Below are 23,409 nucleotides of genomic sequence, written 5' to 3' on the forward strand. Positions count from 1 at the left end.
ATTAATTTTTTCTGATTTTTTGTATGAAAGTAGGGTACCATCATAGGTAAAAGATGGCTCAAGCAGATTTTTGCAAAAAAATTTTTTTGCCTCAAAAAACGCAAGTTTGTCTATAAGAATCACTATTAAATAAGCATAGATCAATGTTCTTAGTCAAATTACTCATTTTTTTTATGAGATACCTTAAAGGAAGAAATTTTGGCGGAAAGAAAATTTGGCGGATTTGGCGGATTTGACTGAAATCCGCCAAATTAAGTTCCCGCCAAAATTTCTTTTTTCCGCCATCCGCCAAATTAAATTCCCGCCAAATTAAACATTTTGAAAATATGATCTCTTTTAAAGTGTTTTTACTATTTTTTCGCTGTTTTGACGCCATCTTAAGGTTAAATTTTTAAGCGACCGCCAAATTAAATTCCCGCCGAATTTAGTTTTTTCGTCCATCCGCCAAATTAAATTCCCTTTGAAAAAACTTTTTTGGCCATCCGCCAAATTAAATTCCCGCCAAAATTTCTTCCTTTAAGGTAGATGTTTTTTTTGCTCACGAGGGCTTACTTTTCAAGAATATGTGCGTTTAGACATGAAATTTTGGCTGCTTGGCGTGTTTTTTATAGAAAAACTGGCCAAATCAGGGGGGGTCAAAATCCAGATACCAGACCCATAGCCGGGTGGTGGTGTCTTTTTTTCCTTTAAAAGTCTGAAATGTCAAGTTGGTATTGATGGGGGTGGGTCCCCCTTTTTTAGAAAAAATAAGTTATCCTCGGGTTGGTATTGATACCAAAATAGGGGGTGGGTACACCTTTTTTTAAATAATATGATTCAGAAAGTTGGTATCCATATCAAAATGACAGCAAAACTTTCCTAATTTTTGCCCTTTATAGCTAGAAAATACCCCGGGGTACATATCAGTCTAAACAGGTTTCAATTGGATTTGTTCTAGCTTTGAGTATAATGACTGTAAATGAGTAATAAGTATAAATGACTTTGAAGTTTGTTTATTTTGGACTTTTTCGATATTGTCAAGTTTTATTTTTGATCAAGCCTGAAGCAAAAACATTTTTTCTGTGATAGCATTTGGTAATGAGTGAATATATTCTGTTCTAAAATTATGTACTAATAATAGCTTCTCCTAGTTTTTGCACATCAATTATATTCAGATAATATTGATTCAGATTGATTTTGCTAGCTTCATTGGGTTTGTTTTTATTATATTGTCAGTTTTCAGTCATTTTCTATTTTAGCACATGACATTCTTTGTGTTGTGTTGAAGAAAGAGTATTTCAAAAATGAGTTTTTTTGAAGTTTCTCTTAGTACCCTGTTTGTGTGGGAGGGGGTGGATCCCCTTTAAACAGCTTTAAACTCAAATTTGTCAGATTGGTATTGGTACTAAATTAGGGGGTGGGTCCCATGATATTTTGTCAAATTCAAAAAGCCATGTTGGTATTGATACCAAATTAAGGGGGTGGGTACCCCCTTTTTCTGAAAATTATGATTTTCAAGTTGGTATCGATACCAAAATAAGGGGGTGGATCCCCCCTTTTTCTGAAAATTATGATTTTCAAGTTGGTATCGATACCAATTTTGGGGTGGTGGTGTTAACTTAGCTCAAAAGGTCAAAAGTCAGGTTTTTGGGCTATGGGTTGGTATTATAAATGTTGACCCCCCCCCCTGGCCAAATTCGATATTTTTTTATAAGCACATTATCAATTTACTTAGGTGTTAGCTTTACTCGAGGTTGGCGCTTTAATTCTTTATGATTTTTTGCACAAAGATGCATAACTATAAACCCTCGAATGTGACGAAGCCTGATTTTCGAGAAAAAAATTTTTGGGCCAATTTGGGCCAAAAAACAGCTAAAAAACGGGTGTTTTGGACTTTGTGAAAAATTGGATCATTCATTTTTTCTGATTTTTTGTATGAAAGTAGGTAAAAGATGGCTCAAGCAGATTTTTGTAAAAAACGAATTTTTCAGCTCAAATAACGCACGTTTATCTATAAGAATCACTATTAATAAGCATAAATCAATTTTCTTAGCCAAATTACTCAATTTTTTGATGAGATATGTTTTTTTTTGCTCACGAAGTCTTGAATATGAAAGAGCATGAAATTTTAGGTTTCTAAACGTTTTTTTTTTAAGAAACAAACGACTAATTTTAATAGATCGTCACTATTTGTGTTCTGAATGATTGTTGAATGGTCACGCCCACTTAGATATCAATTATATATGTGTTAAATGCATAACCAGGTAGGTCCATAAAAGTATCACTTGTTATCATTTATTATATAATTTGTAATATTTTTTTAAAAGTTATTTCAACACTGATTATAAATGCCTTGATGGAACGGGAGGCTGATACAAAAGAATTTAATTAAGCTACAAACAGTCAATGAAATGTTTACCTAAAAATCTATCAAGCTAGGGGTGGGGCAGGAGCGAGAAGGGAGTAATAGAAAACATGGAGCATTCACAGGGAGAAAGGTCTGATGCGATTTATATTTCATAACTTATAAAGAAATAAGCCAAGAGAAGAAGGAATTTAAAAGAATTATGCATTTTTTATCCAAACTTATTTGTTCATAATCTTTATGAAAGAAACTTTGCTAAGAAACTTTGAGGAGTTTGCTAACGGAGGCTTCATTAGCCACTGGAAAAGTTATAGGACATCACCATTAAAGAGGCCAAGGAGTACTCTAAATAAATAAGCATTTTTCAGAAATTTACAAATATCATAAAAGAAGGTAAAAAGATGACTCATTGATTTTTTTATTTTGGTTATAGTTGAAGCACTGAGAAAAGAAAAAAATGTAGTACTATAATGATAATAATACCAAGATGTCAAAACTCCAGCAAGTTTACAAGCGTAGAAAGACTTTCTTACGGGTTTGAATTTCTTTTAATGACATTTCCTTGAAAATAAGTTAGTATACAAACCAATCTGTAGTCCATTCTCTTTAAAATGTTTTCTTATTTTTATTTTGCTTTCATTTGTTCAAAAAAAGTTTTGTTTCGATATACTTTCTAGTGATGAAAAATAATTTGAGAACTTTTGAAAATTTTGAAAATGAAGATTTTAGGCAATGTCACTTAAACAGTCAAACATGTATTTTTCATTTTACTTTAGGTTGGTGAGCGATGGAATATTGAATTGGAACTTCAAATTTCTTATATTGGAGGAAGTATATCTTGGTTTTCTGATAGCATGTTACAGGTAAAGCCAGAACATTCAAACGCTTTTTCAATTTATTCTTCAATTTCTTTTTATTTTTGATCTTAGTATTCCTTTTTCTTTATCATTAAACTATTAAACATAGTTGGAAAGATCATAGCTTTTGATGTTTTTTTATTTAATACAACTAGGTGGTCCAAGAAACAATAAAGGAACCCTGTTATGAAAGAGTTATTAGAGAATCTGAAAAATGCACTGATTGTCTATATCGTAAGTTTTTTATGGCTTACACTTTGGGACGAAAAATCTCTTTCTAGATATTTTTTCTTGTCATCAAACTTGGTATCTTTTTGAAACATTAGAATTTGTGGATAATCCTGGGTAACCTTTTTAAATATGCACAGCGTCGTTGTGAATCACTATACATCTAAAAACTCTATAGGAAGAAGGATAGCTGCCGATGATACAATCCTCATTTCATTTAAAAAAGGCCTGAAAATTAAATCTTTTTAGTTCTTTCTTGAAAACATTGTGGCAGCTCATATTTTTATTCTTGATTGATATATTTTAAGGAGAAAAGAAATAACAATGCATTGCAATTTTCAACCACAATTAAGTAAATGGCTTAGAAGAATTATATTTTAGATCTTTCTAGCCACCGTGGCTGGTCATTGTGACAAAAAGTTTTAAAGAGCATCTGAATAAGAATTCTTCAAAATAAAAAGAAAACTCAAAGTTAAAATGTATGAAAAGAAGGTTGATTTTAACCCGTCCATCTCTGAACCTCCTGTATAGAAAATTGTATCTCTGCATCCCAAAATTAGTTTAGTGGTAGAAAATCTGCTTAAAGTTGTGGGAAGATGATGGTTCAACGCCACGAAAAGGAGGCTTTGTAAAGATTTGTTTGATTTTCGAAAACTTTTTACAAAACGTTGTAAACACACACGAATCAGAGCGGTTTGTGTAAACCGCAGGTTACAGGTCGCAGGTTACAGGTTACAGGTCACAGGTTACAGGTCAACAAAGTGCAGACCAGAAAAAAGATAATAAGATGATAACATATACATAACATAACATCAATACATAACGTATGAAATTACAAAAAAATAGTACATGTTATTTAGATATTATAAAATGACAATTGAATAGAATAACAACCTAGTGACACTTACTTACAAAAATAATGACAAAATCATAAAATATGATGCCTAACAAGACAAAAGCACGAAAAATATTTATCATGCAAAATGTGATGTGGATGGTGTGAATGGATAAAAAATGGCACCAAACAGAAGCTTGCAAGGTCCCTAAGAGAGTGGTTTTAGAAGGATGGAACTAATTAATTATTCAGTTATTATTTTAATGTCTTAATGACAATTTTTGACAAAAATATTAACAGAATCATAAAATCTGATGCAAGATAAGACAAAAACACGAAAAATATTTATAATACAGAATGTGATGTTGATAGTGTGAATGGATATAAAACAGCACCAATCAGAAGCTTGTGAGTTCTCTGAGAAGGTAGTTTTAGAGCGATGTGTTTTATGTATTATGTAACCATCATATAACATTACAAATATTACAATATGTAATATACCTGTTATACGTATAATATAGTTTCAAATATTTTCTGGTCTGCGTTATACACGGCGCAAACTGCGAAAGATCGATAAAAGCACATGGTTAAATTTTGATGTTTGAAATGGTTTTATATGAATGAAATTGCTTGAAAATTATGTAACCTGCGGTTTACACAAACCACGAATTAGAGTATTAACATATCGAATTCTTTAAAGATTTTTTTTAATTTTAGGTGATGATCTTTTGATTATCTATAAATTTCAAAAGATTCCTGGAAAAAGTAGCTACACAACCCTCCTCCGTGTTCCTGACAAAGTATGACTTTTCAGTTTTTGAAAATTGTTGATTTAAAAAAGTAGATCTCTTGTCCAAATTTTAAATTATTTTTGGTGGCTCTTACAATTTTTGAAAGACATATGCTTTGTTTTTGTTTTGAATCAAAAATTACATTAATACTATTTTCTCAAGTTTTATTCATTTTTGTTATTCTTCAGTACGCGAATACAGATGTTCCAAGGACTAGATGTGAGAAATTTTATTTTTTTTTTTACTTTTTTTGGAATTCACTATGACTGCTAGTTGAGACTCATTTTGATACTTTGAGGAATGTTAAATGTATGACCTATGCTACCAAAATACATTGTAGTTTTATACAACAGGTTATTTTCAACATTAATACTCAAGAAACAATTTTCTTTTCAAGATGGTAGATATAAACAACTTCCATTGTTCAAAGACGAGCGATTAGTTGTGAGCGTGTCATTGAAGAAACAATCACAAAATAGAAAGGTAATGATTTCTGATATTCTAAAAAAATTCAAAAAACCTCAAAGTTTCCCTCTAGAATGGTCAGCTTTCTTAAAAAATCCTCAAAGGTTCTTTTTAAAATACATGAATTTTCCAATTAGAATATGTCTTGTTTAAAAAGTAGATAAAAAGTTTCTTTTAAAGGAATTCCTCCTTGAAGCACTCTTGGCTGTTGAAGAGAATTACTTTTGTTGAAAATATCCTCTAAAATCAGGTACTTTTAAACGTCTTGTCACAACTGAACTTTTCAACCACCTTCCAAACCTTGATTAGCCTGATTATACTGGTATCCCCAGAATACAATGTACAAAGCCCTTGTTTTAAGAAAAAGGAATTCAGGCTGATGAAACTTTGATTCAAAACAAAAACAAAGCATACGTCTTTCAAAAATTACAAGTTCCTAGCCATTCTTATGTACTTATCATCTTTTTAGAATCATAGGCTCTATTCAAAATTTTTGACATGCAAAATGCAAGATTCTTTCAAAATATTTTATTTTCAGTGGAAGACTACTTTGTAATTCTAAAGGAAAATGATTACTTTTTAACTAGCTATGGTTTTTTCAAGGAAAATGGCTTCATACCTTTGGAAAAATTGATTTTATGTTATTTTAACTTTTGTATCTTTCAAGGAAAATTGCTTTGCATCTTTTAAGGAAAATTGCTTTTTAGTTTCTAAGGAAAATTGCTTTGTATCTTTCAAGGAAAATTGCTTCGTATTTTCCAACAAAAACTACTTGGTATTATGCAAGTGCAAGGAAAACTACTTTGTATTTTGGTAGGAAATTGCTTCGTATTTTGCAAGGAAACTTTTGTATCTTTCAAGGAAAATTGCTTTGTAGTTTCCAAGGAAAATTGCTTTGTATCTTTCAAGGAAAATTGCTTTGTATCTTTCAAGGAAAATTGCTTTGTATTTTCCAACAAAAACTACTTGGTATTATACAAGTGCAAGGAAAATTACTTTGTATTTTAATAGGAAAATTGCTTCGTATTTTGCAAGGAAACTTTTGTATCTTTCAAGGAAAATTGCTTTGTATCTTTCAAGGAAAATTGCTTCGTATTTTGAAAGGAAAATTGCTTTGTATCTTTCCAAGGACAATTGCTTCATATTTTCCAACAAAAACTACTTGGTATTATGCAAGTGCAAGGAAAATTACTTTGTATTTTGCTAGGAAAATTGCTTCGTATTTTGCAAGGAAACTTTTGTATCTTTCAAGGAAAATTGCTTTGTATCTTTCAAGGAAAATTGCTTTGTATCTTTCAAGGAAAATTGCTTCGTATTTTCCAACAAAAATTACGTTGTATTTTGCGAGGAAGATTGCTTCGCATTTTGAAAAGAAAATTGCATCATAATTTGTATGGAAATTTGCTTCATAAAGGAAATTACTTTGTATCTTTCAAGGAAAATTGTTTTGTATTTTTCAAGAAAAATTGCCTTGCATCCTTCAGGGAAAATCGCTTTTTATCAGCTATCCAAAAAATATCTGCAATCTGATTGGTTAAAAAGAGTACAAGATATCTTGTATTTTACATGTAAAAATATAAATTGACGAAAAGATGTTGTTGCATTGTAGCGATAGAAGCAATCTAACGTCACTTTGCTACAAAAATGTCCTCCAACACAAAAAGTGCATTTTTTGGGTCATCCATCGATAAACCAGTTATCAGATATTTGCTCGTACAATATGGAAATATTTCACTCGTTCCAGATTTTCCGTATATTTTCCTCGCCAAAAGGCTAGGAAAATATTGCACGGAAAAATCTCGGAACTCGTAAAATATTTCTCACATTGTACTCACAACTGTCCGATAACTATTACGTATCTTTCAAGGAAAATTACTTTGTATCTTTCAACTAAAATAGCTTTGTATTTTTCAAGGAAAATTGTTTTGTATCGTACAAAAAAAGTTGTTTCGTTTTTTTTTCAAGGAAAATTGGTTGTACTTTGCAAGTAAAATTGCTTTGTAATTTCCAAGAAAAATTGCTTTGTATCTTTCAATGAAAATTGCTTCGTATTTTCCAGTAAAAATTGCTGCGTATTTTGCTAGGAAAATTGGTTTGTATCTTTCAAGGAAAGTTGCTTTGTATTTTGCAAGGAAAACTACTTCATGTGTTATAAGGAATATAGTTATGGCATTCAACAACAGTATATTTCTATTTTTCAAGGAAAATGTTTTGTGTTACTTTCAAAGAAAAAAGCTTTGCGAAAGTGATGCCATTATGCTTTTTCAAAAATCAAAACAAACATGGAAGGTTGTTGCTATTCTCTTTTACTTTGTTGTCTTTGGTGTTCATGCTATTAATGAGTTGAATTTGATCAAGATTTTTGTATGATTGTCACAAGAAATGGCTTATGTTGTAGTGTACTTATTATTCTTTCCTGAATCGAATGTTTTGTTTCCATTTTGACGGTTGGAATGAGAGATGCCAATTTCTTGCAAAAAAAGGACAATTTTGTAATTTTCACTGACTTAGGTTAGTTTTCACTCAACCTTAGATCAAAATCTTCTTCTTCTCTAATATTGACTTAACTGAATTAGAAAAAGGTGAACCAGGAGAACCAAGAAGAACGGAGGTGAACTCATCTGGTAAACCGGCTGAATCGAGGGGAACCCAGAACCCAGACCCAGATTCTGCACAACTTCTTACAGTACTTTGAAATTTTCTTTGTGCATTTTGAACGTGGAAAACCTTTGTTGTCAACACACTTTTGACAAGCCTTTAAAACATGGAAAATTTTTTGTTGTCAATTATAAAAATTTTCCTCCACATTTATCTGTTTAAATGTGAAAAACTTTTGTTGCTTATATGAGAGTTAATTCATTTAATCTTTACAGCTCACCCTAATAGAGACTTATACGCATACATAGTTTTGCCTTCTTTTAAACCACATGTACCGTGAGATTGGGTAACTTGCATCAGTGGAGGCTAACATGCATAGCCCTCAAATGAATGATCTGCTGAACTGGTCTTTAAAATACAACTACGCAGCTCCGCTCGTACATCTTTACTCTACAATAATTACTTCGTATTTTTGAAGGATAACCATAACATTTATTTTTTTAAAGGTTTATTATCTTGTCCTGTTTAGTAATAGTTATCCCAACTGAGTACAATACAGGATATATTTTTCGATTACAGATTTTTTGTCATATTTTGTATATTATGAATGAAAAGAAAATGTTTCAGAGCATAAAAGTGTACAAAATATGATCTCTCGCATACCAGACCCCTTATGCTGATCGCAGTCTTGTATTTGTAAGGTTCAATATGAAATACAGCATATATGTACGCATTTTTAGCCAATAAGATTGCTCATATTTTTCATGTTGACGATAAAAAGAGATATTGCATCCTATTTTCATTGATAAATTACTTCGTTTTTTAAGGAAAACTGCTTTATATTTTGAAGGGAAAACATTTAACGTAATTTTCAACAAAATACATTTTTCATTACTTTAAATGGCTTTGTCTTTTTTTAGGAAAAATTAATCTGTATTTTTGAAGAAAATTATAACATGTTTTTTTTAAAAGAGTTTGTTATTTTAACGAGAATGATTTTAAGTGTTATAGTAAATGGCTTTGCACTTTGGTAGATAATAAGCTTTGTTTAAGAATATTGATTATGTGAAATTTTCAAGAACAATTGCCTCATACTTCTGAAATTCTTTTTGTCAATTTTAAAGAAAATGGCTTCAATTTTGAAGGAAAATGATATTGTGTTACTCTTAAGAAAAATAGCTTCGTGGTTTAAAAAAAAAATTGCTTTGTTTCTTCAAAGGAAAATTTTATTATGTAATTCATGCTGAAAGCTTAGTATTTTTGAATGGAAATGATATAACGTATTTATTTATTTAAAATTTCACTTTTTTTAGTGAAAATTTAAAGGAAGTTGACTTCGCATTTTTATGGAAATCTTGCTTATGTAACTATCCAAAGGAAAATAACTTTGCAATTATAAAAATAATGATAATGTGTCTTCTGAAAGAAAAACATATTTCACGAAAAATGAAAGAAAACGGCTTCATGATTTTAAATGGAAAGGGAAATTTAAGGTCATGTCCATAAGAAAATGGAAATGGATTTCAACAAAAAGAAAAACTTTTAGGTAATGAAAATTGGTGGCTCTCTATTTAGGATCATTAAATCGTTCGCAATTCAACTACTTCATCCCCCCCCCAGATTCTACTATCCCTAAAAAACTTTAAGCACTCAGCCATTTTTACAACTTCTGTCACATTCAAACAAAACGACCTTTTGTTATATCATTAGTGTTTGGCTTTTTATGTTCAAGTTATCTATCAAATGTCAGCTGAAAGGTTTTTGTATTCTCTGAAAGAGTAATAAAAACCATTTAAATTTTGAGGATCCTTTAGTTCCATATTTATTCGGTTTGAATGTGTTTTCCTAAGTGGGCAAGTAGATACAATGGTGAAGGTCTTTTCTTTAATAAATGCAAACAAAGAGCTATTTAAAAAACAATTCTTAGCCTGAAGCAGCGTCTGATAATTTAGATTCCTTTAAAAGGTGTAAGCAAATTTCTTTAATGTTTCTTTCTTACATAGGATGAAATGGACGTATCGAAGGAAGTCATCAGTAAATATTTCGCTCCGCTTCCTTGCAATGATCAAAACTCAAATGTTGAAAAGTAAGTTCTCTGATTCTAAACATTTCATAAATCATCTATTGCTAGAAATATTTTGCTGTTATGATGTGCCAATCGAGGCAAGCTTGTTTGTGGATTTATGAAGTATAAAAAAAAACAAAAAAAATTTCAATCGATCCGATTCCTGTTCATCTTTTTCTATTTATGAGATTCATATTTTTCATTTTAGGAAACCAATCACTGTAAAGAAAAAAACTGGCAGAGGTAAAAGTACTAAAGATGATGGGAATTCAAAAAAAGATGTTACTCTACAAACTCGCGCAGTGAAAGTCGTTCAAGACATAGACGATGGCGCAGTGAAAGTCGTTCAAGACGATGGCGTCGATATTTCTAAGAATGACGCCGAATTCTTCGATGAAAAATTACAAGAAAAGGGGAAGAAAGCAAAGAAGAAGCCAACAACGAAAAGAAAACCGGTAGCAGAAAAGAGCATTTTGGAACTAGCGACAGACAATAGTGAATCGAAACAAGCTCATTCTGACGATGACCAATTTGAAGAGAAAAGTCAGAAAAACATCAAAAGGAAACGAGGGAAACGTTTGACCATGTCGAAGACGAAATCCAAGAAACCCAAAGCGTCGAATGTGGAGAAACAAGCAGAGGTCGACGATGACTTGCCCGCCAGTGGAGTGATTGCCACTTGCTCAAAAGATACACAGAACGATAGATTGCCACCCTCCTCAGTCACTTCTTTGGAAGATCTGATCGAAAGCAAGAAGAAGGGAGACGATGATTTCTTGGACATGCCGGACATCACGACAGTCTCCAAAGATACCAGCCTCGATGAAACTATCGACCTTGACAACTATGGTGAAGTTTCTCTTGATGATGTGAAGTGAGTCATTCAGTTATCATCAAATTCATTTTCTAATCAAGGAGGAATCCCCAAACCCCTATATTTTGAGGAAAGTTATTCATAATTACTTCATCCTCCTTTCAGTTCATTGACGGAGTTGAGTCCAGAACAAATTCGTGATTTGGTACGAAGCATGGAGGACGACTTAAAAGACATTCTGAAGGGAAAGGTAACGAACGACTTGTACTAACTAGAAGTTGTGCGATTCGAGTTTGGTCACATAACCCCAGAACATTCCAAAGCAATGTCTCAATTTCGCGCACCGCGTTCTTTTGATGTCCAGAATCAATTAACTCCAATCAAATTTTATCTTTCTCAGGTATTTTGCGAACGACATCAACTGTACAAAGAAGGTGGTCGGAGTCGAGGTATGAAAACACTTCTATGTGCACTCCCTCGTGGCTAAATATAAAAGCAATTTGAGTAAGACAACAGAGATATTCGAAATAGCAGAATTTGATAATCGAACTCGAACGGTAAATGTAATTTGTTCGAACTACAGAGATTCGAATTATAGGAAGTATTTTAAGAGTTTTTGACTTCTAGACGGGAACTGACATTCTGTTCGAATTATAGAAGGATTCGAATAATAGAAGTTGGAAATATAGAAATACCTTTATAGTACAAAGGGAACAACATTTTGATAACTAGGTTGCGATGATATGGTCTCATATTTTTAGACGCGTTATCGATGCACGTCCAGTTTGGGAATTTCTCTCTGGAACAAGAACAAGCTCTTACCAAAGTTTTGATGGATACCTTCTGCGCCAAGAAATCGACGGTATGTTTTTGAAAACGATTCGAAGAATGTGAACTTATTCTCATATTGTTCCAAATTTTTTTCGCAAAATTCAAAACCTTATTTTTTTTCTTTTCACTCATTTCAGTACTTCGATTACGTCATGAAAGTGTTGCTACCGGAAACGATGATTATGATCCACCAAAAAGTTAGCGGAACCACCCGGGAGGAGGTAAGCATCAAAGACTTTCAAAGAGGAAAGGATCCCAAGATAAATATGAGGAGCATGAATTTGTCAGTGGATGCCAGGAGCCTTCCAAGTTACTGTAACGGGCCTTCTCTGACGGTATAACATAAAATCAACGTCTTTCTTTTGGATTATAATATCGAACTATAAGGTTTTGTACTTGCTTAATGATTTTTGTGCTGTTTTTTTTCGAAACTTCCTTGCTTAAAAAGTTCAATTTTCTATTTAGGCATTGAAGGCGTTCATGGTTTGAAGTAATGTTTACGTCTTTGTTCTGCTGTTTGTTGAGTTTCTCTCCAATGTAAGTTTCAACCTTTTCACTTATTACAAATCTCTAGAACGAAAAGTCTAAAAGGGGGGTTGTTTGCCTGTTTTCCTTTTCATATCTATCATCCGTCTTGCGGAAATCCGGCGAAGTTTCGCTTAGCTTTATTGTGCTTGCAGTACATTATTAATGTCAAGGATCCCAAGTTGGTTGATAAGCGAAAAATGCGGGGTGCCGTCACAACAAAGTGAAGTGACGTCAATCAAAATGGAACATGTTTTGTTAGGTTCAATAAAGACCTCTCATGGCTTTGTTGACAAATTTTCAATGTTATTTTGGAAACAGAAGAACTTGTCCCTTAGTTATCGTGAGAGAAGTTTTGCTTCCTTTCGCTTTGAATTATTCAAAATGTTACGAAATCTTAGGACGTTTTAGTTTTCCATGTGAAATTTCTCTTTGAAGAAAGCACATTATTCATTCTCTTAACACTACAAACCGATCTTCAAAATGAGAGCTTTTAAACAGAGAAAACGGAAATGATAGATGGGTCATGGTGAAACGAAAGTGATCTATCAGGAGAACTCTGTTTGTCTGAACATCCTGAATTTCCCCTTTTAAGTCCCTGCATTTCTACCTAAACAGACCGATCGTAAAACAAGCCACAGATAAAGGAAAAGGCCATGTCAGTTTTTATAATCATTACGATGTTTGGGTGCAATATATTATGTTGTTGTTAGAAATACAAAATAAGAAAAACAAATGAAAATAAAGAAAATCTCGTTTTTAAAGTTCACCAAGCGGAGAGTGATTCACAACGTCACTTTCATCTCTTTGACCGCAAATGTTAAGAGCTCTTCCTTCGCTTCACGTCGCACTTCCTCATAGCGTTCAATTTTAAGAAAAGAGAGAGCTGTATTCAGGTCTGTAGTGTGAAGTTTGATGAGAATTCTTTCTAAACGTCTTAAAAGTTTTGTGGATTGCTTGTTGTCTAAATCTTGCAGAAGGTCAGCCAACGCTGTATAATTGTCTTTGCTGTTCATATTGTTGTTGTTTAGTTCTGGTGAAAGTCGCGCGGTCGAAACTGGTACGCGCGAAAGAAAAATATGATCTGCAGCGTCTACTTCGTCGCTAGGAATTTGTTGAGTTTCGGTGTACGTACGAATGGGAAGTCCTTCATCATTTACTAAGATTGCCATAGCAACCACATCTCGACCTTTCAAACCGGCGACTTTTGGTTCAAAAGGGTTTCGTGGTGCCTTTCGTTGCGTTGGACTGACTTCGACGGAAGATTTTCTCGATACGCTTCTGGCGTTCGGATCGACGCATGGGATACCATTTTGTATGCTCATACGACGTGCTAAGGCTGAGGTTTCACTGGATGTACTCAAAGTGCTCGAGGAACGGCGGAAAAATCCACTGGATTTCTTTTGGTTCAACTGCACGCGAATGTTGTCGCGTTTAGCGATTTCACTACAAATTGTGACGACATCTTCTGCTGTAAAGTCACGACACGGCATTTTCTATCCTTTTCTAAAAACACATCAATTCCCAAAATACAAAATTTCCTTTTTTTTGATTTTTCTATCACTAAAAAAGAAGAACAGTTTGATAAATGGTTATACTGAGAAAAAAGATGAAATGTGACCTAATCCTTCCCTTCCCACGACCTCTCACGCCAAGCGATCGTCGTATGCAGCGGAACTATCCAAAAGAAAAAATGAAAATACCATCCATCCATCAATCTGTAATCATCAGAAAAACTCCATTCTTTTCCTGAACTTCTCTGAAGGGATTCAAACAATTTTGTAAATCTCCAAACGATTATTTCTTTGTTCTTTATTTGGTGATTACATAATATTAATTCGTAACATGTTGACTGATCATTCTTTTTCTTTCCTAGAATATTATTTATCATCCCTCCTCTCTTTCATCTTTTTCGCTTTAACGACGTCTCAGAAGGTGACCGACCTTCTTTACTAACAACTTTCTCACTAGGGTTAGGCTCAGTTTGTGAATACTTTCATATAAATATCACATTCAGATACAGTAAAGCCTCCAATTAACGGACACTCTTAAAGGCGGACGCCTCTGTTTAACGGACAATTGTATTTTCCCCGAAATGGCCAAAACCCCACTGTCTCCTCTCTAATTAGCAGAAATCAACGGTCAAACTGGTCATAGAATTTAAAAAATTAAGCAGGGTTGATTTATCCAAACTTTATTTTTTAAATACTTCAAAGTTTCATTGAATAAATTACATGTAGACGTTTGGAGCACTCTCTTTATCCAGTTAGTGAATTTGCTTGTACGCCATAAATGATAGATAAGAGGGACCTCAAGACTACTATGATTCATAAAAACTAGATTGTCGCATTTGAATAATCATTCCCTTGTTCTGCCATGTCCTAGTGTCTTAAGAAAAGCACTTCGAACCAAAATGTTACATACTTACCCCCTTAATACCTTACACCAAAATAAGAGCACAGAATTTGAAAAGTTTCTAAAAGGTGGACACTTCTAATTAGCGGACACTAACCCTATTCCCCGATGGTGTCCGCTAATTGGAGGTTCCACTGTACATTGTCAGAAAATGATTTTCTCAAAAAATCGGTGTTTTTGCCTTCCAATCTGATCGAGGGACACTATCGACCTCATCCCTTCAAGTCAAAAATAAACCCTTCAACAATTTAGCTGCTCATGTTTGACGCGAACTTCTGGTGTCCTCTTTCATGCTCTGAACTTTTGCTTTCTTCCATTATTCATCTTTTTATTTTATTTCAAGTTTTTTTTCTCAAAAGAATGTTTTGGAAACGAAGAAACCTGTTCTCAATAAAACTTTGTAAATTCAATAAAGAAAAGTCAAGAAAGGAATAGAATAAAGGTTCGCACCCTTTTCTCCCCTTAATTTCAAACCCACTCATTCTTGACCCTCCGCCCTAAAACATCGCTTTGAAACTTCACTTCCAAACTCCTCGCCACGGTTTGAGGGCAGAGAAAAAGATCAAACACAACGTTACGTCTCTCCGAAAGTCTAAAGTCATTTCAATGTTTATTCTAAATTCAGATGAGATGAAAACTATAAACGTCTAGTGAGCAGAGAGATTTTACAACAAGGCACTGCTCCTTCCTTCCCTCTTTACTTGCTCTGTTTTATCTCCTCTTTTTTTTCTTTTTGTACCGCTTAATGAGCAATACTCTCTCTGAATTAAGCTTCTCTTTTGTTAATTGATGATGTCATATCATGATGTAATGTATTTTGAGGGATGCTTCCAACAATTCGAACATGTGATTAAAGATGATTAACTGGCTTCTCTTTCTCGTGAACAGCAAGTCCTTTTGTATCTCACTCCTTTATCCTCCATGTTTGATATGTGACGTCATCAAGAAACACCCAAACATTAGTAAAAACTCCTCAATTCTTAATTCTTAATCACACACCCGCCATCGTTAAAAGCTCAATAGCTACTAATTCATTCTAGGATTCTGAATTAGCTTACAAACTAACCATGTTTTGAACGAACATCAATCAATTATTTTAAAAGCCATGAAAAACTCGACGTTGATGTTTTGAACGATAATTTCACTAATTCTTTTAAAAACAAATCAAATGTGGTCTTAAGTTGAAAAACTAACATTCTAGGATCAAGGTTTTATCGCAAAATAAACTGTCCGCAAGTTTTCATTCTTTTTAATCTAAAACCATGTTGATCTGCTTCCCATGTCAAATGACTACATGTCGACAATGTTTCACTTCTTAAACATTATTGCTCAATTCTCCGATCTCCTTTCAACTATTCTAAACTCTTGTCTCGATTTTTCTTGTGTCATCGCTTGCAGAAACACGCTTTCACGAACCCGTCTTGTGATGTATAGAACTTGCGAACGCATACAGCTTGTCATTTGAAGCTATTGTTTTCTTTTCGTAACCTCCTCTTGACACACTCCAACTTGGAATCTGATCTTTCATTTTTTCCTGACCATACATCTATATGTTGAAAGCTTTCTGCTTGATCAACTCTACTTATTAAATCTTGCTAAACCAATCTAATCTTTTAGTTGCAAACTTTATCTCTTTTCTGTGGATGGTATTTTGAACCTCAAAAGTACACCACAGTAGAACGTAAACATTGAGAAAGTTGCTTGACTTGAAAGCACAGGATGTGATTTGCGTGCTTTTCTAAATACTTTCTTTGTGTCCAATGCATTCTTTTCTTAGCATGAAACTTTTTCGATTGATTACAAAGAGACATGCTGTGGCTTGTTGCATCTCAAATAACGAACTATTTCGCTTTCAAACCTCACCTTGCCTCATTTTTCGTAGCTCTTTCAATAGTTTCATTTTACCAAATGTAATGGCTTCCCTGAATAAATTGAAAGACGATAAAACTAAAGAGCTTGAAAGCTTGGTTTTTAAATTACCGAGACCAAGGGTACAGAGCCGATAGATATATTACTTTTAACTTTCATGGTCATATGAAACACTTTGTCTCTTAACTTCAACCAAGCAGTGAAATAAACTATTTATAAGAAATAACTTATACTTCTGCACTTGATCCTTTAGCATCAAAGCTTTTTGAAAAATACCTTTGATAAAATGTCGACATTGTCCCAAACACGAATGGCTTCTTAATAGCATTAAATTCTAATTCCAGCAACAACGAACATTTTGGCTTTCATAAATGCAAACAAATTTGTCCCCAGCACGCGATGAATTTTTAAGAATGAGTAAAAAATTCATTTAACGAATGAATGGTACATTGAAATGGAGATATTTTTTTATTTGAACAACCACACAGTATGTTCCAATTCATCTTTCAACAAAATGAAAAAAAAAATCAAATCCATCCTTTATTGATCATCGGAATATTTTTACTCCTCTCCCTTCATAACTGTTCCGTATCTCGCTTTCATTTCCGAAGTAAGATTACCCTGTGTAACGGTATGAGGTTCAGTAAACTTCATATCCTATGTATATCCTAGACTGCAGTCGTTTAAGTGTGAAATAATAATATAGGTGTAATATGATAATACGATAATTGTTACGGGGTAATATTAGTCTAATAAACGATAATATCATATTCAGTTTTATGTTTTTACAATATTTACCATCCACACTCCCTTTAAATTTAGCCTCTAGCATGCTAAGTCAATTATACCACGCCCAACAGATGTATTAAGATTTAAACTACGAAAAGATGTTAAGAGAAAATTCATCAAGAGCCGAAGGATAGCAAAACAATTTCATCTTTCGATTTCTGAAGTGAAATGTGACCTCTACTGATCAAAAAATTGTTTGACATGACATGAAAACTAATTTCCAAAAAGTTGTCCCTCCTCTTCTGTCGAAGTGAGAGGAAAGGTTAATGTGAAAGCCAGTTCAAAGAATTTGAATGAAAAATCACGATTGAAATGAAAGGGAAGGAACAAGAAGAGTCTTGAGAAATCTATTTTTTCCAAACTCAACTTCTTCATTTTTGTGGTTCTTCCGATCTATTATTCATCTGCTGTCTATCTGTTTTGTTAAGCTCTTATCTCCTCCGAAAGACTGACTGATTCACTTGTAGACTGGTTGCCAACAAAAGTAAAAGAGAAAAGTCCTTCCTTGGGAATATTCTTCTTGAAAGATGTTTTTAATGACCTCTTTCAATGACCATCATACCTTTATAGTTATGTAACCATCATTCTTTCCCTGGACTACGTCTCCTAGCTTCCCTAAGTGTTCTACCCCGTCATCCCGAATATTTCAAATCAAGATATTTAACCTCTAGGTATATTGGCCAAGAATGTTAGACCAACCTGGAGAATGGTTTAGATGCAACAGAAAAGAAATTTTGTTTCGCAGACTCTTTAGTGAACTGTTAGCTAAAGTTAGTGTAGCTGTTATAGTCTCAAAATCATTTGACGGGCGTGCGTAATATAACCTGGTATCGTTTGACGAATCAAGTCCAAAAATGAAGAGGTGCTTTTTATTTAAATTATATCCTTTGAAAATATTTTTACTTAAATACTTATTTTATTTATCCATGTACATATGTTTTTTTGCGTTTCAAATAATGAATTTATTTACGATACACGTTTTTTTTTTTTTAAGAAACTAGTTTTACCAAGCAGCCTCAATGTTTCTTAAGAAATCGGCCTTTTGAGCCTTAAATGTTTCTTACATGTTTCTAAACTTTTTGACATAATCAGCCTATTTTTCATGCAAAGAATGGAAGGTTCTAAAAAAACCGAGTTAAAAATGTTACTTTCTCAATCTCAGCCTCACCATGTTTCTTAGATGTTTCTTAGTTTTTAAGCATTCTGAGCCTCATGTTTCTTAAAAGTGTGTTTCTTAAAAAAAAAAAACGTGTAAAGATGTTCGGAAAAATGACAAAAACTTCTTTTTCGATTTTCTTCTCCCTTTTAGCCGTTGTATTGAACACATCATTCCCTACCGTGAAAAGCACAGGTCAAAATCATATATTGACGCTGTGCCGACGAATCGCGCAATTAACGAAGACAAAAGTAACCATGACGACCATCTAAGATCTTGGATGAGGTTCAAAATTGATACTTTTATTCCCGTTGTTGAAAACACAACCCACAAATGTCATCAATGCTTTTTAAAAAGAGTCAGTGATAGAGAATCATAACAAAAAGTCTGCCTATTATTTCGATTAAATTAAAATAGCATTTCCATAATTAGTATATGTAATCACATGATAACGAGTGCAATTCGAATATAATTGCACGAGTGATTTTTTTGTTATTATTCTTCCGAGTCCGAAAGGACGAGGAAAATTCGAAACAAAAAAATCACGAGTGCAATTTTCGAATTGCACGAGTTATTATGTGATTACGAGCTAATCGCACAATGGCTTTCACTACTTTTTCCCAGTTAGGAAAGTAAATTACAGAAATTACACTGAGAGTTTTATATTTTTCTCTTCTCTTTATGTCTTTCTTTTATTGTTGTTTATTGATGTTCTTTCTCATAAAATAAATTTCGAATGCAATTAAAACGTTCGATGCAAAAAAAATGTAAGAAAAAACATTAAAATCAATTTTGTAGATATTGGCGCCTCATTGAAGAGTGTGATTAACGATTATTTGCTCTCTACAGGATGCAATTAACGATTAATTGCTCTCTTTGAAGGCGCGCCAAAGAAGAAAAAATAACTCATCGTGCGATTAATAGTTTAGTAACTACTGTTATACATTTGGGAATCATGTAAAAGACTTCTTTCGAAAGAAACTCATTTCAATTACACTTGGAGGTTTCTGGGGAATTCGTAAATAGTAAACTGCATACTGATACAGTCTGCTAGACATTAATAAGGTAATATTTGCCCTTCATCTTTGATTCTTTCTACACTGATTAGATTGACACATGCGCGATAAAATTTCTATTATTGATCTTCAGAGGTTAATATATTCTTTGAAAACTTAACCTCTGATACTCAGTGTAATCATTCCCGTAATTTGCAAAACTGTTACCCGCGCATATTTTGTTACTTTCCCCGTTTGGTCTCGGGAGGTAAACTGAATTGTTTTTTCTGTATTCCGTTAGGGAAATTTTGAGCTTTATCAAGTTTGGTCGAACAGAATCCTCTCAAGTTTTAATTTGCTTTGTTATATCCTGAAAACCACTCGCATGCAAAACGCGTTTGTTCACATCCTCTACAATATGATACACGGCGGTAAACCGTTTAATTTCCCGGAACATTTCTGATAAGCATGAATTACGGGAAAGGAGTATTCAAATTTCAAACATATATCAAAAACAAAACTCGATTTGCGTCGAACGGCATAGGCCCGGGCATAGATGATGGTAAATTCTACCCCCTCCCCCTTTCCTAAAGCTTACAAAAATCGAGAAAAGCGTCAGGAGGTTGGAGGGATAACATTGCTCAGAATTATCTTTCAAATGCCTTTGATTATATCTTCGTACCGACAAATACAAGATATATTAAAATTTACGAAAGTCATTATTGCATTTGGATTTAGCTATTTGAAAAATGTGATTGAAAGGGACCACTTGAATTGTAATGATACTAATCATTTTCTCGTTATAGAATTGTAACTAATTGCGTGATCTAAATTGTTGGTAAGAAAAGTTGATAACAATTTTCGAAATAGATTTGAGTGGAATTGTTCTCTTTTTAGAAATTACTTCTATCAAGTTTGTTAGAATAGGAGAAAGTGAAACTGTCAACCTTTTGAAGTGACTGCCAATTAAAGAGAGTGAAATTCCAAAATTTTGCGAAGCATTGTACATGATGACGACATGTCTTTTGGAAGAAGGAGATATTTCATATCACATTCTCACAACTGAACACACAAATGAAGCTCTGATGGTTCTTGCACGTGCTTTTTGCGATGATCCCGCCTGTCACGCCCTAAATGAACGCCCCTCAACCACCATAAAGATTGCATTGGATGATTGGGTGGAATATTTGGATTACTGGATGGATAGTTGCGTGGAGAATGGAATCAGTGTGGTAGCTATAGGTGAGTTTGACTTTCATTTCGAAAAGTTGATTTCCAAAATAAATCCTTTGATCTATTCATACACTTTTTTATAAGAACGAGTAAATTCTTGATGAGGCTCGACTGTTCTGTTTTTGGACCTACCCCGGTGGAGGTCCTATAAATTAACCGTTGTATGTTCATTTGTTCGTTCGTTCGTTCGTTAGTTACCAGCTTTTCTCGAGATTGGCTCATTAGTTTTTTCTGATTTTTTGCACAAAGATGCATAACTATAAACCCTCGAATGTGACGGAGCCCGATTTTCGGAAAAAAATTTTTTGGGCAAATTTGAGCCAAAAAACGGCTAAAAAACGGGTTTTTTGGACTTTGTGAAAAATTGGATTATTAATTTTTTGTATGAAAGTAGGGTACCATCATAGGTAAAATACGGTTCAAGCAGATTTTTGCAAAAAAATTGTAGTTAGCTCAAAAAACGCATGTTTATCTATAAGAATCACTATTTAATAAGCATACATCAATTCTTAGTCAAATTACTCAATTCTTTTATAAGATAGAAGTTTTTTTGCTTGCTTGAATATGAAAGAATATTTAAAGAGCATGAAATTTTGGTTTCTAAACGGTTTTCTATAAGAGACAAACGACTACTTTTAATAGATCGTCACTATTTGTGTTTTGAATAATTGTTTAATGGTCACGCTCACGTAGATATCAATTATATATGTGTTAAATGCATAACCAGGTAGGTCCATAAAAGTATCACTTGTTTGCTTTTTTTTTCTTTTGCACTTTGAGCCTCAAATTATTCTCGTCATATTCTTATTAATAGGATGAAATTGAGTTATTTAGGGTTTTTACCCAATTTATACTACTTCGCCCCCTAAATTGCTTGAAATTTTAGTAATTCCAGGCTCAGCATTGTTCTTAACTTGTTCTTAATTTTATAAAAAAAAGTGTATTCATTACTCGTCAATTTCATATTTGTAATTCTCTTCTTTTGGAAAAGTCGGTCGTAGTATAGAGTACTCTCTTTAGTCAGCGTTATTCCTTTGGTTTTTTAGAACGACCAGCTGAAGCTTATTTTGATTGCTTTTGATTTCGTTTCAGATGTTGTGAAGCATTCAGTGGTAGGAGTTATGGCAAACCGTCATCTGTTGGACAACCCTGATAAGTTCTTAAAAGAATATTGCTCAATGCAGCATACCAAAGCACTCACACCTTGGAACGAACTGGCGTATTTTTTCGAAGAAGAATCAGCCAAACAATTGCCAGAGCTTCGTGAACCTTGTAAAACAGCAGATCTCATCTATCTCGGTGTTCATGAAAACTACCGGCGAAAAAACATCGCAAATAATTTGGTGCGTGCATCCCTGCCTTTATTCAAGAAAGCTGGCTACAAATTTGCTACTCTAGAAGCAACGAACTTTTACACTTCACAAATCGCTCAGAGAAATGATTTCGAACGAATTCATCGTTATGATATCAAAACATGGGTCAAGGAAGGAAAAACAATTTTTGATAATGTGAAAGAACCGCATGGAATGTTCGAATATTGGGTCAAACGTTTGTGAAGGAACTTCGTCACATCGTAATTTGATCACATCGTAATTTGAACTTTTCTCGGCGAAAATCTTACCGGGCGGGCGAAGTTTATTTTAAGTTGTTTAAGGTACGAAAAATACGAACACAGATTTGAAATCAGCAAGGTTTAAATTTTCTAAATAGCTTGATGTCATGATTTTTAATACAGTAGAACAAATATTCAATACTTTTTTTCAGGACACCCTGTATAAGAAATTGAATATTGACACCGAAAATTTTAAACTTTTTCCTTAAAAAGTTCACCGTGCCACTAAAAGATTTTCATACCACAGTGGAGCTATGAGACTCACGTATAATATATATGTCAATCTCAGCTCTTCTCGGAGAAAACTTGGAAAGATATTCCCAATTCAAAATTTCGTGTCATTATAAGCATTTTGTTTGATTTTACTCGTCTGATGATATTTTTCTCACACCAGATTTCATGAATTTATTCGTTTGGTATTCTAGCATTTATTTTCAAACTTTTGGCCAGCAAAAGTACGAATAGAAAAAATTAATTAAGTTTAAAAAAGAATAAAAAAACTTTTTAGAAATAAGAGTATTAATCATTTTTCCTACGAGCCGCCTTGACAGTTGTCCTTTGCGGACAAAGCCTGTACATCGACTGTTTTCTGAAAGAAAGACAATACTTCGCTCTCCACCATTTCATTCGATGTAATATAATAAATCCATGTTTTAATGAAACGATGGCACCAAGGAATTATAAGAGACACTGGATAAATGACTCATAAAACGATGGAGAGCGACCATTGTATCTCCTTTGTTTCAGAAAACAATTGATGTTCTAGCTATGTCCGCAAAGGACAACTGTCATGGCGGCTCGAAGGTATCTGATTTTTGAAAATGTTTAGTAATTACAGGGAAAAAACTTTGAAATTAGACAAGAAAAATCTAACAAAATGCTTATAGTAACACGAAATTTTCAATTGGGAATATCTTTCCAAAACTGTTACCACAAGAGCTAAAAGTAACAAACATTAGACTTGAATGTCTTGGTGTCACCCTGGTA

The 23,409-nt window shown here is 33.4% G+C and overlaps 2 protein-coding genes across 3 annotated transcripts; both read left to right on the forward strand.

Annotated features, from left to right (window-relative positions):
• The first annotated feature begins 2,776 nt into the window (after positions 1–2,776).
• Positions 2,777–18,400, forward strand: LOC136799734 (uncharacterized protein DDB_G0286299-like). Of its 2 annotated transcripts, XM_067056446.1 has the most exons (14): positions 2,777–2,879; positions 3,121–3,207; positions 3,357–3,435; positions 4,982–5,064; positions 5,244–5,274; positions 5,453–5,538; positions 10,122–10,204; positions 10,392–11,057; positions 11,163–11,247; positions 11,398–11,446; positions 11,759–11,859; positions 11,966–12,049; positions 12,294–12,365; positions 18,098–18,400. In XM_067056446.1, exons 1-13 carry the CDS (start codon positions 2,832–2,834, stop codon positions 12,315–12,317), a joined length of 1,506 nt encoding a protein of 501 aa, XP_066912547.1. In that variant the 5' UTR covers positions 2,777–2,831; the 3' UTR covers positions 12,318–12,365; positions 18,098–18,400. The 2 variants fall into 2 exon arrangements, with proteins under 2 accessions (XP_066912547.1, XP_066912549.1); XM_067056448.1 differs by lacking the exons at positions 3,357–3,435; positions 4,982–5,064; positions 5,244–5,274; positions 5,453–5,538 and having other exon boundaries at positions 18,098–18,176.
• Positions 18,401–20,455: 2,055 nt separating this feature from the next.
• Positions 20,456–22,493, forward strand: LOC136799733 (uncharacterized). Its single transcript, XM_067056445.1, has 2 exons — positions 20,456–20,819; positions 21,903–22,493. Exons 1-2 carry the CDS (start codon positions 20,585–20,587, stop codon positions 22,364–22,366), a joined length of 699 nt encoding a protein of 232 aa, XP_066912546.1. The 5' UTR covers positions 20,456–20,584; the 3' UTR covers positions 22,367–22,493.
• Positions 22,494–23,409: the final 916 nt, after the last annotated feature.

This window comes from Clytia hemisphaerica, unplaced genomic scaffold (assembly GCF_902728285.1).
Source record: "Clytia hemisphaerica strain Z4C2 unplaced genomic scaffold, Clytia hemisphaerica genome assembly, whole genome shotgun sequence".
NCBI lineage: Eukaryota > Metazoa > Cnidaria > Hydrozoa > Leptothecata > Clytiidae > Clytia > Clytia hemisphaerica.